Source organism: Lissotriton vulgaris, chromosome 2_2 (genome assembly GCF_964263255.1).
Source record: "Lissotriton vulgaris chromosome 2_2, aLisVul1.2, whole genome shotgun sequence".
Lineage (NCBI taxonomy): Eukaryota > Metazoa > Chordata > Amphibia > Caudata > Salamandridae > Lissotriton > Lissotriton vulgaris.
Window position 1 is genome coordinate 191,053,836 of NC_141688.1, and position 16,857 is coordinate 191,070,692.

The window sequence follows — 16,857 nt, forward strand, 5'->3', positions numbered from 1 at the left end:
GTGGAATCCCCGAGGCATCCGAAAGACCTGCGGTCTGGGCGTCATAAGGCCGTAGACCTGTCCTTCTATTAGAATCTGGGATTCTGATGAATTCTTTTTAAGGTGCTCCGGGGCAGCGTATTTTATCCTTTAATATCAAGCAGCCCCAGGCCCCGCCTCAGAGTGACATTCAGTTTAAAAACCCTGGGGATGGGAGAGTGGATCGGCCCATCCTTTGACCTTTTTTTTTAAATTCCCAGGTGATAGTTAAAAAAAAGAAAAATGTATTATTTACTCACGTGACTGCACTTGTATTTAAAAGGAGAGCGCACACTGGAATTGCTCACGTGTGTGCATTCACGTGGCATTATCCCACTGAGCCAGCTCGCCACCTTAAACAGCACCAATGCCAAAGCTCGCTCAACAGAGCACCTGCCCAATTATGACATCATGGTAAGGGGGGCGGAGGGGGGAGGTCGAGGGTCAGTCACCTTTTTATTATCGGCTACAAGCTGTCCTGCTTTACTACAGGGTACAAGCTGCTCTGTTTTACAAGGGACAAGCTGCTCTGTTCTTACAGGGTACACGCTGCTCTGTTCTTACAGGGTACAAGCTGCTCTGCTTTACAGGGCACAAGCTGCTCTGTATTACAGGGCACAAGCTGCTCTGTTTTTACAGGGCACAAGCTGCTCTGTTTTTACAGGGTACAAGCTGCTCTATTTTACAGTGCACAAGCTACTCTGTTTTTACAGGGTACAAGCTGCTCTGCTTTACAGGGCACAAGATGCTCTGTATTACAGGGTACAAGTTGCTCTGCTTTACAGGGCACAAGCTGCTCTATTTTACAGTGCACAAGCTGCTCTGTTTTTACAGGGTACAAGCTGCTCTGCTTTACAGGGCACAAGATGCTCTGTATTACAGGGCATAAGCTGCTCTGTTTTTACAGGGTACAAGCTGCTCTGTTTTTACAGGGTACAAGCTGCTCTGTTTTACTTTTACAGGGCACAAGCTGATCTGTTTTTACAGGGCACAAGCTGCTCTGCTTTACAGGGCACAAGCTGCTCTGCTTTACAGGGCACAAGCTGCTCTGCTTTACAGGGCACAAGCTGCTCTGCATTACAGGACACAAGCTGCTCTGTTTTTACAGGGTACAGGCTGCTCTGTTTTACATGGCACAAGCTGATCTGTTTTTACAGGGTACAAGCTGCTCTGCTTTACAGGGCACAAGTTGCTCTGTTTTCAAAGAGCACAAGCTACCCGGTGTTTTACAGGGTACATGCTGCCATGTTTTATACAGGGTACAAGCTCCCCTGTGTTGTACAGGGTACAAGCTGCCCTATTTTGTACAGGGCATAAACTGGTATGTTTTTAAAGGGCACAACCAGCTCTGTTTTTATACAGGATACAAGTTCTCCTGCTTCACTACAGGGTACAAGCTGCTCTTACAGGGAACCAAACTTATGTTTTTTTACAGGATACACTAGCTGCAAAATCTGGGCACCAGGAGCGAAGTATAAAAATATACTAACGGTATTAAGATGTAATGCCAAAAATAATTGTCCTGCACATAAGGCCACATCTTCAAGAGTCTAATGAATTTGAGTAGACTTACTCAAACAGCATGTGAATGTGAGACAAGCTTTCTGTGTCCCATAGAGGCCTCTGGCCCTTTAAGAATCTCTTTGTGTTTGTATTGGACTCGATAAAGCGTCCACTCCTGACCCTCGTGATCGCAGGGGTATCCGGAGTGCCGGCCACTCTGCTACCGGAGCCCTCGTGCATGGCCGAGGCTAGAGTTCGCAAACCTGGCTGTGACGGGGGCGTGGCCGAAACACCCAGGCCCCGTTACAAGTAGGATAGACTGTGGTGGCTTATTTACTGTGCCTGCTAAACGCCTACTTCAGTGCCTCCTATGTCAAGTTATGGCTTAGAAAAAGGGGCGCACAATGAGGAATGTGGTGCTTAAGCAGATAATTCCGCATGTATCAGAATTGATTGTACATTTTCCCAATTATTTTGGCAAGCTTGGCCTACATGAAATGCACCTGTGTAAAATTGGCGGGATGTGGTGATGACCCTGAAACTCGGCATACCCCAGTAGCATGACCTCACATCACACACATTAGAATCTGACAACGCACGCGTCATCCGGGCCATAATGACGGCAGTGCTAGACATCACACTGCATCATTTCTATTTACATATCACACATACCCACGACGTGAGACCTAGAGATACAAATTGTTTTGATCAAAGTCACACTGTGGGGACGTCAACTTGGCACACATCCACTTCTGCTCCCATGCCCACCCTGAGTCCCTGGCACGGGTGGTTTCATGTATTCCAAAGGAAATTATTAAAGTATAGAAAATGTTAACGCTGAACTAATTCGTGCGCTTCAGCAATGACGGGCCTGAAGACAACCGCCTTCGACTGGCCTGCCCAAGGCCCGGCGATCTTTCCCATCAGCACAGATGCCCGGATGGCCCTGTGCCTAGGCGGGGTAACACGTGTCATTTTTGGGGAAACTATGCACAACGGCACACCGCGCATACCAAGGTCACACGGACTCCAGACCAAGGTCACACGGACTCCATACCAAGGTCACACGGAATCCGGTGGGGTACTGGCCTGAGCACACCCACCTTGGAGCACTTGAAATACATGTTCTGCTCACCCTGTTCTCCCACAGAAGAAATAAAACGGAAACAGAGAACCGATGCCACGTACACAAAGCCCAACACATGAGAATTAAGCAAGGTTGCCCTCCCATGGCATCAATTTTGCCCAGACTCCCTAGCAGGCCCAGCCATGTGCCTGGGGCGAAGCAGATTAGACGAGCCCTTACCGTTTGCTCAAATAATCGGATGCATGTGAGTGTGATTGCTCTGTGTCAGGATGCCTGTACTCAAAGAACATTTGAAAGTGACAAGGAAGCCGGCGGCGGCAACTATTACAGACACCTCACTGGCAGTCTGGGACTCCCGGGGGACACAGGATGCGCTGCTTACAGTTTTCTTTAACAAGAGGTATTTGTGTGGTGGGGCATTCCTCACTTTTGACCGCCAAAACCAATCAACACCTTATTAAAAATATTAAACACTGGAATTGGTGTTTCCCAGTGATAAGGAAAGGCGCAGTTCCGATTTTGCTAACCAAGGTAACTTGCAATCAGTTTCTACACCTCTCACTTTGAAACAGTGAATTCTAAACTCAGTTATTCTTTAAAGTGTGTACCAAACGCAGGCACTTCAAATAAGTGGCAGCCATTGAACCCACTCGTGTGTGTGTGTGCACTAGGGCAATAGAGCCTTCCGCCCCACACACTCGCGTGCATCCACTCCCACACGTGCGCACACACCCCCCTTGGGCAGCACTCACCCCGTTGACGTCGCCGGGCAGCACGGAGGTGGCACCGTCCGTGCCCAGCACCACGGTGCTCTGGCTCAGCGTGACCCAGCCGCCCCGGGCGTCGTTGTGCTCCAGCAGTCCGGTGCCCAGGCTGGCCTCGCCGCCGGCGCCCTGCAGGGGCATGATCCGGCAGTGCAGCGCGTTGCTCTGCCCGTTGCTCTCGGTAGGGGGCGCGCTCTTCAGCGGGTAGATCTCCATGGAGTCCTTGCGGGGGGTCTGGGTCTTCTTCGCCTCCTCCCCCGGGCAGGCCTTGCTCTCGTTGGCAGCGGGTCTGGGCACGGGGGCTGCGGGGGGCAGCGGGGCCTGGTGCCGCTCATGGTCCGGGCTGCTCCTGGGGACCGCCGCACCCCCAATCTGCCCTGGAGCCACGGCCTCGGGGCTGTTGAGCGTCTGCTTGGGCATGTCTCGCTGGTAGTCCTGCAAGTAGAGAGAGAAAGGAGGGCGCGCGGCCCGTTGAGGGGTGAGAAGAGCTGACATGTGGGAGAGTTTCAGACAGACCGGAGCTGCCTGGTACACACAACCGACACACACAGCAGTTCACCAGCATGGGCCCGCTGCATGTTCAGCACAAGCGCTACCTTTCAGAACAAGGCGCTCTATTAAAATAAATAATATATAACAACCACTTTCTTTCACAACAAATCGCTTTAGAAAAATAAATGATACGTAACAAGCACTATCTTTCAGAACAAGGCGCTTTAGAACAAGACATAATATGTCAAAACAACCTGTAAAATGGAACAGGAATGATGAGATTCCGTTTGCTGCATGGGCAATAGAATGCTTTACCTGCTGCATAATCTTCATGTTTTAAGAAAAAAAGAGTGTCTATTTTAAACGGATGTAAAGTTGCTTAAAAAGTGGTGCCCTGTGTTGCAGCGCTGTGGCGGGTGCTACGCAAAGGTCGATTGCTCACTTTCAGGTGCTTATTGATGTGTTTTGGTGTGAAACTGGTACTAATGACGTGAAACCTTTGCCCAATAACTTAACATGAGTGCAAATAAAATAATTTAAGCAATGCTCTCACAGAATGTAATACATTACACCGCGTAATTTGCCTTTGTAGCTGCAGAAATATAATCAGCCCTGCATGTAATTCCAGAGGCCCTGTGCGTAAGTACACGCGGACGGGCACACATGCATGATTATAGAAATACACACACAATATGCACACATACATTGCGCATGCATATAAAACTAAACACACAATACTCACATACATATTTACCTATATACATACACATCGATACACAGAAAAAGACACATACTCAAAATACATGCATTCAGATACATGTACATACACTCATGTATACAAATAACACATGGGTACACACAGTGAGCACATATGTACACTTTGTAGTGTAGTAAAAGCATGGGTCTAACACCACGGGTAAACTAACTTTATAGCACCTCTCGGTGGGGTACTGTGTCTTATTGTTCGAACCCATTCAGGTAAACGTATAGTCATATATGTGCATGTACAAACCTACTCCCACACACGGACTAGTCTAAATCCCGAACTGAGGGTTTTGTGGAAGAAAAGAGAGGTAGGGAAATCCCTTCTTGTGGCCAGAGGACCGTCACCAACAAGGTGAGGCGCCCTCCATGAGATCACACCCTGCTCTTCACACCTAGACATTGATGCAAACACAAAAAAGCAGCACACGTACATACACAAATGAGCACGCGTGTACATACGGTCGGGTACAGGTTTAGAGGGCCCTATTAATTGATGCATCAGGGCCCGATTAAATGTTGCATTAGAAATCGATTAACTGATGAATCAGGGATCGATTAATTGATCCATTGGTCACAGGGGTAGCGAGGAGGGCAGAGGAGAGGTGGACAGAGGATAGGGAGGGGAAGGCTGCAGGGAGTAGGGATGCGCCGAAGAGTAAAATTCACGTAAGAAACGATAGTAATGGGAAATTGACGGGAGGCTGATGAAGCTGTAGTAGGTTGGTTAAGATGGATGCATGGATTGATGACTGATGACTGTAGGAGAAATAATGGGAAGGATGACAGGTCTATAAAAGAAATAGTGGGTAGGTCAGGATGGATGGATGGATGGATGGATGGATTGGTGGGTGGTTGGGTGGGTGGGTGGATGGATGAACGTATACTATTGAAATTGACATAAAAAAATAGAAACGCAGATATAAATAATGTTGCAAAACCGAAATGGTGCAACACATAGACATATGACTGGTGGGGTAGAAGAATGAACAGAAAACAAATGCAATGGATAGATAGATAGATAGATAGATAGATAGATAGATAGATAGATAGATAGATAGATAGATAGATAGATAGATAGATTATGCTTCCTCAAAACAACACAAAAACACACGAGTGACACACACATTAAGTATATGTAGTGTAACACACACACATAGAAACACGCACACACCCACACACACCTCCTCCCCCTCCGAGCCCACCACCCCCGCAGGACAGGCTGCCGCACGGCTGCTGCCCCGGCTCGTCCTCCCCCAGCCTGGTTGGGTTTCACATCACGCCCGGAGGAGGCCCGCTCTCCTCGCTCCATTGTCGGAAGATTCTTTAATTTTACGCCCCATTTCCCTTCTGTCATTCAGCTCGGCGCAGCGCCTGTTTTATAGGCAGTAGACAAGCTGCCTGGCGCGCGTGAGATGCCTCAGCCCGAGCTCTCTCCCGCACAGACCTCGGGCGCTGCAGCCCCCGAGCAGTAACAAAGATGGAACTGGTGCTGGCGAACAGAGCTCACCGAAGTTTAGCACCGCGTTCACTATTGCAAAACACGTGCCTCCGCCCATTGTCTATTTATTCCGAAGGCTTCATTACGCCTAAAAATCTCCTGCAGCCGTGCGACAAAACAGAAAGCGGCGCAATACCCATAGAAACATACACGTGTTTAAAATCAGTACAAATCCTAAAAAAAATGGTTTGAAAAAAAAGAAACATACACGTGTGCTGGAAAAATACGGCGCAGTGTAGAAAAAAAATCAATGCCCGATCGCCGACATATATCGTCAATGCGTGAGTCCTCGCCCTGCTTCGGGCCCCACCGTCCCCAGTCAATGAAAACCAAACCTGAAACGTGTTCCGTTCACCAGTTTCTTCTATTTACCCCTTCGTGATGAGATGAACAACTATTTCACAATCCATGGTCATACATGTAGAAGCACAAAGAACCCAATGCCAGGTTCACCATCACATCACCTTGTGAAGAGATGGGCCAAAGGCCAAGATGTCTCAGATAGCGGTGAGTGATATAATCTGCACAACTAAACTGTGTGATCCTGGTCATATCCATGTCACTCTTCTGCCTTTTCTTGTCACTTATCTTATAAAAATGCAGGTCTCCGAAGCATTGATACTAGTATAAGACTGTGCGAAATGGGACCGTTTCCATTTCAGATCTGTCCAATCGTTCGGGGTTTGCTTCAGCACCACGGACAGCGCACACCGCCATCTGCGCCAAGGAAAGCTCTAGGGCAAAGCATCTATAGATCGGTTGAACCCACATGTCATAACCTCAGACAGCATTAACCCCTATCAGTACTTTGACAGCTCCTAGACACATTCACTTTAATTCGATTTAACCTGCATGTGGTCTCCTTGGGGAGCAGCGCATTATTAACTCCCGTGTCCGCTCCTACCGAAAGCCTCTTTTCATCGTGGTGTGAACAGTAGAACCTGGCAGACGCCCGGCGGGGCCCTCTACACTACACACCATCTCTGAACCGGTTTAACTTCCATGTCAGCACTCCGGACAGCTCTCGCCTCGCTGGGTGCAACGAGAGTTCCTCTGCGAACTCGTGCCATCTATGAACCGGTTTCGCTTCCACTCCAGCACAGTGGACAGCACTCACCTTGCTCACACCTCGAAAGCCTCTCTGGAACACCCAGCGCCTACGAACCGGTCTAACTTTCACTCCAGCACCGTGGACAGCAGCACTCACCTCGCTCAGTGCCACGAGAGCCTCTGGCCTGTATGAACTCGCGTTATCTATGAACCGGTTTCACTTCCACTCCAGCACCGTGGACAGCACTAATCTCGCCCACGCCCCGAGAGCCTCTCTAGAACACCCAGCGCCTAAGAACCGGTCTAAGTTTCACTCCAGCACCGTGGACAGCACTCACCTCGCTCAGTGCCACGAGAGCCACTGGCCTCTACGAACACGCGTTATCTATGAACCGGTTTCACTTCCACTCCAGCACCGTGGACAGCACTATCCCGCCCACGCCTGGAGAGCCTCTCTAGAGCACCCAGCGCCTAAGAACCGGTCTAATTCACTCCAGCACCGTGGACAGCACCCTCCTCGCTCACGCCCCGAGAGCCTCTCTAGAATCCAACGCCTAAGAACCGGTCTAATTCACTCCAGCACCGTGGACAGCACCCTCCTCGCTCAGTTCCCCGAGAGCCCGTGGCCCCCTACGAACTCGGGCCACTCCGGCACCGTGCGCCTCACTCGTCTCACCCAACGCCCAGAGAGCCTCTCAATCACCACACGTCTATGAACCGGTCTAATTTTCACCCCAGCACCGTTGACAGCACCCTCCTCTCACAGTGCCAGGAAAGCCCCTCTAGGAACACACATACCTCCTCTATAAACCCCTCCCAAGGACGCCGGTTACCCCTACACAGAGTCCCCCAAATACAAGATCCATAAACCGGTTTGCCGTGCTCTGTAAATACCTACCGTGCCCAACTGGAATACACACTCATAATAATGTGCAAAGCTACGCTGCAGCAGAATGGGTGGCGGTCAGCCACGAGGACTATCGCATCCAGCAGCATTTTATTGACATTCCATCACGGCGGTCAATGCTCACAGACACGCACGTTTTTTACTACAGCGGTTTGTCTACATTACTACACAAGTGGAGAAAGCTACCCGAAAGGGCTCCCTTCTACACACCTGCACAATCTATAAAGCGCTTTGCCTATATTCCAACACCACACACACAAACCACGTCTAAAGCTACTCACCTACATTCCAGCCCATATGGGGTTACCTAACCCCCTTGCATGCGCCCACACACTCACCATCTTTTCTCTCGGTGTATCTACGTCCCCCCACAGTGGTCGGCGCTCACCCGAAAGTGCGCATGAGACACGGAAATCATCTATAAAGCGCCTTATTGATATCTCTCACCCCACGCCCCCGCACACAGACACCAGTAATACGCTTATTTTACCGACGCCCCTGCACAGTCCACCCGAAAAGGCTGAGGCACACACAGTATCTATACAGCGGTTGACTTATATCACCCCACTGCCCCGTACACACACCAGCTGTAGGGTCGGTTTACGTTCCCCTAGAATTGTCAGCTCACCTGAAAGGGCGCGTGAGACCCAAACATCGTCTATAAAGCGGTTTAAGTATATATCCCATCACTGCCCCCATCGCCCCCACCCCACCCACGCCCCCGCATACATACACCAGTTATACTCGAAGTTTATCTACGTCCCTGCACCGTGTACAGCGCGCACACACAAGGGCTCTCCACACAGGGATTATATTAGCTATAAAGCGTTTAAAGGGACACAGGACACCGGTTTAAAGTTTCGCCGCATTAAGAAGACAGAGGCGCTTTAGCGGTGCGTGCACGTGCTCTAAGTTACAGGCACGCACCGCGCGGGCAGGCACTCACCATGCTCGGGTCGAAGACAGCTGGGCTCGTCGCAGTTAAAAAAGCAGCGCCGTCTTAAAGCGCCGATGCAGTGGGGTCGGCTCCGACAGGAACCAAGCTTTCTATAGCTCCTTGGGAAAGATGGGCTTTGCGTCAGCGCAGAGCAAGGTGCCCTTGGCTTGACATTTTCTTGATAATGGGAGTTTGATAAATCATGCCCCCTCCAATTCAGATTTTTAAAGGTACAGCAGCGAGAGATCGGGTCCTTGCGAGCTGTCACTCAGGCGGGGGCGGGGGGAGCTGAGTGACTCACAGGCGGCTGCTTACCGATTGAGGCTCCGGGAAGGTGGCGCTCTGCCCCCCCATCCTTGGTAGTGGAAGGGGGCGGGGACGCTGGGCTAGCGCCTACACCGTCATCAGATTCACGTCAGTTTTTTTCCATCCTTATTTGGGGGGGAGGAGGGGATAGTCTGGGGGATTGTCACTGTCATTAGTGTGTAGTAATTCACTGACCCAGAGAAAGAACACCTTTAAAGGAAGGCGCTATATTTAGACACCATTTAATGTATTTTCAGCGCTTTCAAAGCTGCATTTAGATTGACATAAAGTGCATGCGCACGCAAGGACTTTTTTTTCTTATTTTACTAAACCACATTACGTGGAATACACGTTTTCAGAACATAATTAGTGTATGTATACCGCACAGATATTTGTCCATGTAGACATGCAGCCTTCTTTTAATTCGTCAGCATGTTTTTTTCCCTTTTATTTTTTAATTACATAAGAATGTATGTTTCTCTCACAATGCTAACACTATTAATAGTCGGGCGAGCGCATTCAAGCCAGCAGCTTTAGTGGCAGTGAAGCGCCATGAAAGAATTACATCTCAAAATGTATATAAGTATATACATATATATACGCTTTTATTTAAATATTATTGTATAGTATCAATAGCAACTGCGCACGCACATATGAGATACCGCGAAGTGTTAAACAGCAGCCGCTACAGCATTCACAGTAGGTATATATATATATATATATATATATATGTATTGCCCGCGCATATCAGGGAAATGTGCCACAATGCCCTCCTCTGTCATGTACATATGTTAATATTATTTCATTAATTTTTATGACATGATTTACTTTACTCGATGTAACTACAACAATGTTGAATACCAATGCACTTGATGGTCTAAGCATGCATGTATAGCCCCACCAGATACCGTTACAAAATGGCGCCCACCATTTAGGGCTTGGTATATGACTTTATTTTTTAGTCCACCAACTATGTTTTGTTTTCTGGTTTTGGCGCGAATTACATTTGCACTTACTTTGTATATATTGTGGACCTCCATTTCACTCGCTCATCAGTGAGCAAGGACGTAAGTCCGAAACGCGTCTGATGACTGGCGCCACCTTTTACCATTTGATCGGTAAATAAATATCTTTTGAAATCGAAGCCTGGCTTGCGGAGATTATTGGAGTAGTCTGTGTACTTGTGTGTGCTGGCTGACGGCTGCCGCCGGCAACAGGTTGGATTCGATATATATATATATATATACATATTTATGTATATATATATATATACATATGTATGTATATATATACATATGTATATATATATACATACATATGTATATATATACATACATACACACACATGTATGTGTACAGATTTATATGCATATATGTATGTGTGTGTGTTTTGTGAATTTGCTTGTTTTCACAAACTACTCAAAGCAGTGTTGCTGGTGTAAATATACTATGGTGTAGTATGTGAACAAACATGCACAAAGGATATAGATAAATATGTGTGTGTATTTGCAAATATATAGATAGATATCGAATATATATATATATATATATATATATATATATATATATATATATATATATATATATATATATATATATATATATACATACAAACACACATACACACACCTAGGTATCTTTGCACCAGCAACACTGCTCAGTGCTTTGAAGAGTGCGTGGAGGCATGCACATTTTCATAACGACGGACAGCACCCTCAACCAGCGTCCAATAGCAGTTCAATAAACAGGCACTTTTATGAGTGGTCAGTAGTTTAAACTATCTCTGTTCTCTTCAAACCGCTGGCCACCCTTTCGCCTGGTTAGACATTTGAAATAAGAGATTTTAAAAACATCGTTACAGCGGCAGGTCCCAGTTTTCAGGAGGGCAGGCGCCGGACGTGTATTATTTAGTTTTGACTCTAGCCTTTCACTTAGTGCCTTCCTCTTCTCTTTGTGTGGGGAGTCCCCGCCACTTAAACACACCCGTGAATTAAGAGAAACGCTCTCCGTCGCCATGCTTCTTTTGGGGGTGGCGGATATGACGTCAGAGACGTCCCTGGACGCGAGCGTGGATGACGTCAGGCGCAGCCCCATGGGAGCGTGGGTTTCGGCCGCAGAGCTCTCTGCGTCAGGGATAGACTGTCGACTGGTAAACGTCGTGACGCAGTTCTCTCAGACCCTGCTTTATTTCCTCCCTCCATCCGGTCACGCATGCCTACCTTGCATCTGCTATAGGGCTAATGCTATGACACTTTTCATGGGCCGTAGCTATTAACAAAGGTATGCACCCAACCAGAAAGGGTGAATCCTTGAAGTGAGATGAAAACTCATTTACAGTCCGTGGATTAGTGTATTCTAACAAATATATAGCGCCTTTCTAATTCTTGCCGCTTTACGGTTGTTTTCCTGTTTGAAGCAATCAAGCGGAATCTGTGAGGGAACAATCAGTCGTTTGTCACTCGAACTGACGTACACTGATAATATAGTTCACCATGACCTTTGCACTGCATTAAAAACGTGACAGTCCTGGGTTATTGGTGTAATTATTCCCAATAATGTCTTTTATTGCGCCACGTCATGTTCAATGAAATCACGCACGCAGTCTCTCAAACATATGCACATGTGTAAATCTTCGAATATGCATAGGAACCGAAAAAGCAAATTCGCATACATTCTATATTTGAATAGACATTATATGTGCGACACACAATAATAAATGCATACAATATAAGTATAACAGTGTGTGTTGGCGGTTATATAGTGTGTGTGTGCGTGTGTGTGCATAAATATATATATCTAAAACCAAAGTATACTCCGCGCGTAGCAATCACAGCAGGCACAGATACACCAAGCACGGACCAAATTTGCGGCATTCAAATCTTTATTCGCCTGTCGGTTGCATGACGTTTCGGCATATATATATATATATATATATATATATATATATATATATATATATACACACACACATACACATATCGCGTTTATATCATAAATGCCTTTTTATACATTGTTGGCGTGCCTTCACAGGCACGCTCTCACACACAGGGATAATTACGATATTGCCATGCTGTGCACGGACGGCGCAGCGCTTTAATAAAAGTAAACGACCCCTTCTTTAAAAGGCCAGGGTGGGTGGGTCTGAGACCCGCCTGGCGCTTGTAACACCTCCCTCATCACAGACGCGAGCCCCGCGTGTTTCCAGCCGCCACGCCGCTGCACCAGGCCTGCAGCGAGTGCTCTGTAGTCAGAGGGCGGGATTTGGCGGGATTAGGAACGCGTCCGTCAGAAATTGAAACATATGTCAGATTGTCGAACAATCTGTTCAGGCCCCGGGATCCGATGCACCGCGGTGCGCCGTACACAGGCCGCCCCGGGCTGTAGACGTACCTTTAAATACAAGCTCGGAATTAAAAGCGACAAGCGGTGATTACACACTCAGCAGTCACTGCGGGCTGTCTGCATGCGGCTTCCGGGGTACGGAGGGGAGAGTGAACCCGAAGAGAGCGCCGGCAGGTGTATGGTGGGCACACACGGACGCACCACACATCCAGAGACCCATCACGCGCGTGGCGCAGACACTGCGGGCACTCGGGCCAGATTCAGGATATACAGACCCGCACAGTGTGCAGGCACGCGCATATATAAACACACACAGACCATGCATGGACGCATGGACTACACGGTCTGACGCAGTGTACAGACAGAAACCGGACATGGAAAAACTGCACAGATAGAGGCAGACCACAAACACACATGTGCCTTACCTGTACCCACAGCATAGACACAAAACAGTCTGACACATACCAGAATACACAGCACAAACGAGAAAGGAGTCTTCAAGATGCTCTCGTTCACACCCGGCCAAGAATGACCCCCGCAATCCAGGAAAACAATGTACTTACAACTTGGGGTCTTCCTTCTGTCAATGGCCACTACCCGTGTGGAGGGTGTAGTGTCTGCCATCTCACTACTGCCACCAAGACATTAGACCTAGAGGAGGGCAAAGTTTAGCATCTCAGCGGACACACAAATTGCAATCTGAGCAATGTTATTTACCTCGTCAGTTGTCCCTGCAACTTAAGATATGTAGGGATGACGACGAGGAAAATAAAAATGCGCATTGGGGAGCATCGCAGCAATGTGAGATGTCGTAAGAACACCACAAAACTAACTGCCCACTTTTTAGAATTTGGCCACTGTCCTAATGATGTTAGATGGACAGTGATTAAGCAACTGAGCCAGAGCAGTGAAAAGAACATCTTTGAGAAGGAACAAAGGTGGATATACCGTTTGTCCACACACACCCAAGGACTTAAAGATGCGATTCCCTGGGGTACAGTAATGCGACGGTTAAGTCTTCCTTTTATTCCCTCATAGACTTCGACCCTGATGCTTAAATGTTTGGTGGCATCTCATCCTCTAATGCTCTGTTTGGGGGCTTGGGGTTTCCCATCCTATAATGATTTGTTTGGACTAATGAGGTCAGATGACATAATGAACGGCTTTGCCTTTAGCCTCTATCTATATCAAATGTCATTTCCTAAAATCACTGTCTACTACTACAACCGGTTAGGAATTAAGACGGCATGTTGCTGACATAAATACTCATCTAGTTCTGTTCAGAAATGACAGATAACATGACCCAAATAAATTCATGGTAAAACATCTAAACCATTATTCTCCACATTATTCTTTTGTATTTTGCCTTTTCATTACAATTAAAAGGGAAAGGCCGGTTACGTATCCAAATCAGCACGGCTCCTTTAACATTACTGAAGGGAGCAATAGTCACGTGATCAGGTCACGTCGGTCACGTTTTGACTTAACCGACCACTTTCCACCGGCCTCTTGGTATTCAGGCCGTGGCTGTGGACGAGTTAGGTGCTTTGGAGGGGAGTCGCCGGGACGCAAGTAAGTCTTAAACGATACTGCGAAATTTCTTAACTCCGCAGCGTATGCCGCTTGCTTAGTCCCGACAGCCCCCTATTTGCGCGACTCGGACTTTGTCCGAGAAACTACACAAAGTACGTGTTTGTTTGTTACCTGCCTGACTCAGCCTCTTATTCCCATTCAGATGCTCCTGGCGTGAAGATAACCCCCCGCCACGAGCCTAAGAGGCTTTTCATATCGCTCGCACGAGTGAGTGTACTTTCTTAAAATTCTTCCTTACGTGATGGGTGGTGTATTTTATATATTTATTTATCAGAAACAGGCACTTATTCAATCATTTATTTTGATACTCCTTTTGGCCTAATATTCATAATTGAGAACTGACGCCATAGGAGTTCACTACCGTGCAGAATATTGTTTGGTTATCAACACTGCCAAGTTGAAATGGTGTATTTTGTGAACGTTTTCTAAATGTATCATTGTCATACTGGCTGACTGAATTCGACCACTGTGTAAGTGAGTTTGGAGTTTAGTTTTCTTTTTGTAAATGTCTCAAAAAAACAAATGTTTTCGCGGGGTACAAGTGGGTTTATAAATTATATGCACTTTTACAGCAAACTTTTTTACAGCCAATGTATACTCTAATTGGTGAGTGTCTTACAGTTTTTTCCTGTTTTGTGTATTGCAGATTCTGTATCATTCACCAAATGCATGGGACACATGAAGAAGTCCCTATGCACCAAATACATTCAAGTTTGTAATTGTTATTATTATCCCGCCTTTTTCTTTACCAGTGATGCCTTAGCGTGCGTCATCGATAAGGTGAGGTTTATCTTGGTCCTGATGAATGCTGAGCTGAATCTTGGCTCAAGATAGCAGAAACATGTCGACCTATTTTTGTATATTTAATTTGTATAGGACATTTTTGTTCAAACTAATTTCCTCTCTGTCCGTCTTTCTTCACTGTTTTTAACAGAGTCAGAGCTACCCCTTCATTAAAAAGGTTTGGGGAGTAGCCCGTACTCCTTTTAAATCACTTTCTTATCACTGTTGGATATAATTTTCCAAACAAGAACCCAATGAAGACAACTGGCAACCAACTTTCAGTTGGTGCCTGAGGGTCCTTTTTTCTGTGCACGTATAACCCACTTCAGTACTGTCCTTTTGGGTCTATCACTCTGGCCTAGCTGGTAGTAATCTCTTCAATTCATGATTTCACTACCTTTTACCTGTTTCTTTTTTTGTACTTTGACCTTTCTAGTCACTCTTTTGTTGATTTGTATAAGTATCTTTAGGGGTATAAGAGTGTCTTTTTGACCCTGCCTCTCTTGTTGATTCATTTACACAGCACATACCCCACAAATAATACATATTCACTACAGAATGACTCAACAGGTAGGTTCACAGTCGGTTGGACACATATGATAGATACAAACAACATACTACATATAGAAACACACAGCACAGATATAAATAACATCCATTATATGTGAACACAGATCACAGACAGAAACAACATGCACATATGAACACACAGCACAGACATAAAGAACATACATCATATGTGAGCACAGATACAAACAACAAGTATATATGAATGCAGCACACAATTCCAAACAACATGCATGTATACGCAACTCGTGGACAACACGCATCAAACAATAGAGGCATGGAAGTGATGCTAGAAATATTCTCATACTTGTGTAAACAATGGTCTAGGTAAAGGCCCAGGGGGTCCTCTGGTAGCCTGGACTAAAGTAATTTTACAATAGATTAAGTCAGGTTAACAATTTCATGAGGAGTCCTCGGAGGACTAGGTTATTTAGTGTACATGGACACAAGGTTTTTGTTTCATATGACAAAACATTTATTATCTTCAAACATTAACTATCATATACTTTTGAATATGTGACGTTTTTCCGCAAACAATTACCCCGCATACCATCACTCCGCAATTATTATTCCGCAAAGACAAACACCCCGCGAATTATCACAACGCAAACTTTTACAACAACTATGCCTTTACCACGCATGCCATTACAACGTAAAGGCATGCATGTTTAAGGTATGCTCATTGTAAAAGTTTTAAAGGTAAGTGAGAGTACCCTACACTACCCTACACCCTAATGTAGTACCCCTGCACAACCCACCCTCGACACACAGTCCTTTTCCTACGTTTACACTACCCAAGATGACCACCCAACACTACCATAAACCAATTTTCTTCCCTACACAAACACTACAACACTACCTTAATACACTGCCCCTGCACTACCCTACACTACACAAACACCACATCACTACCCTACACTATACAAATACTACCCTAAACCTAAAAATACTACCCTACACTACACAAACACTGCAACACTACCCTAAACTCTAAAACACTTCCCCCAGCATGACCCTACACTACACACACACTACAACACTACCCTAAACCCTAAACCACTACCCCTAGCACGACCCTACACTACACAAACACCACAACACTACCCTAAACCCTAAAACACTAACCCTAGCATGACCTTACACCACACAAACACTACAACAATACCCTAAACCCTAAAACACTACCCCCAGCATGACCCTACACTACACAAACACTACAACACTACTCGAAACCCTAAAGCCCTA

General features: G+C 46.4%; 1 protein-coding gene across 1 annotated transcript in view; it reads right to left on the minus strand.

The window, feature by feature from the left end:
• SLC6A5 (solute carrier family 6 member 5) overlaps positions 1-9,265 on the minus strand; it is a 281,258-nt gene extending 271,993 nt beyond the window's left edge. The window contains exons 1-2 of the mRNA XM_086959506.1: positions 9,031-9,265; positions 3,361-3,807 (exon numbers count right to left, since the gene is read on the minus strand). Coding sequence (XP_086815632.1) covers positions 3,361-3,807; positions 9,031-9,033 — 450 coding nt within the window. The 5' untranslated portion in view covers positions 9,034-9,265. The remainder of the gene's footprint in view (positions 1-3,360; positions 3,808-9,030) is intronic.
• Positions 9,266-16,857: the final 7,592 nt, after the last annotated feature.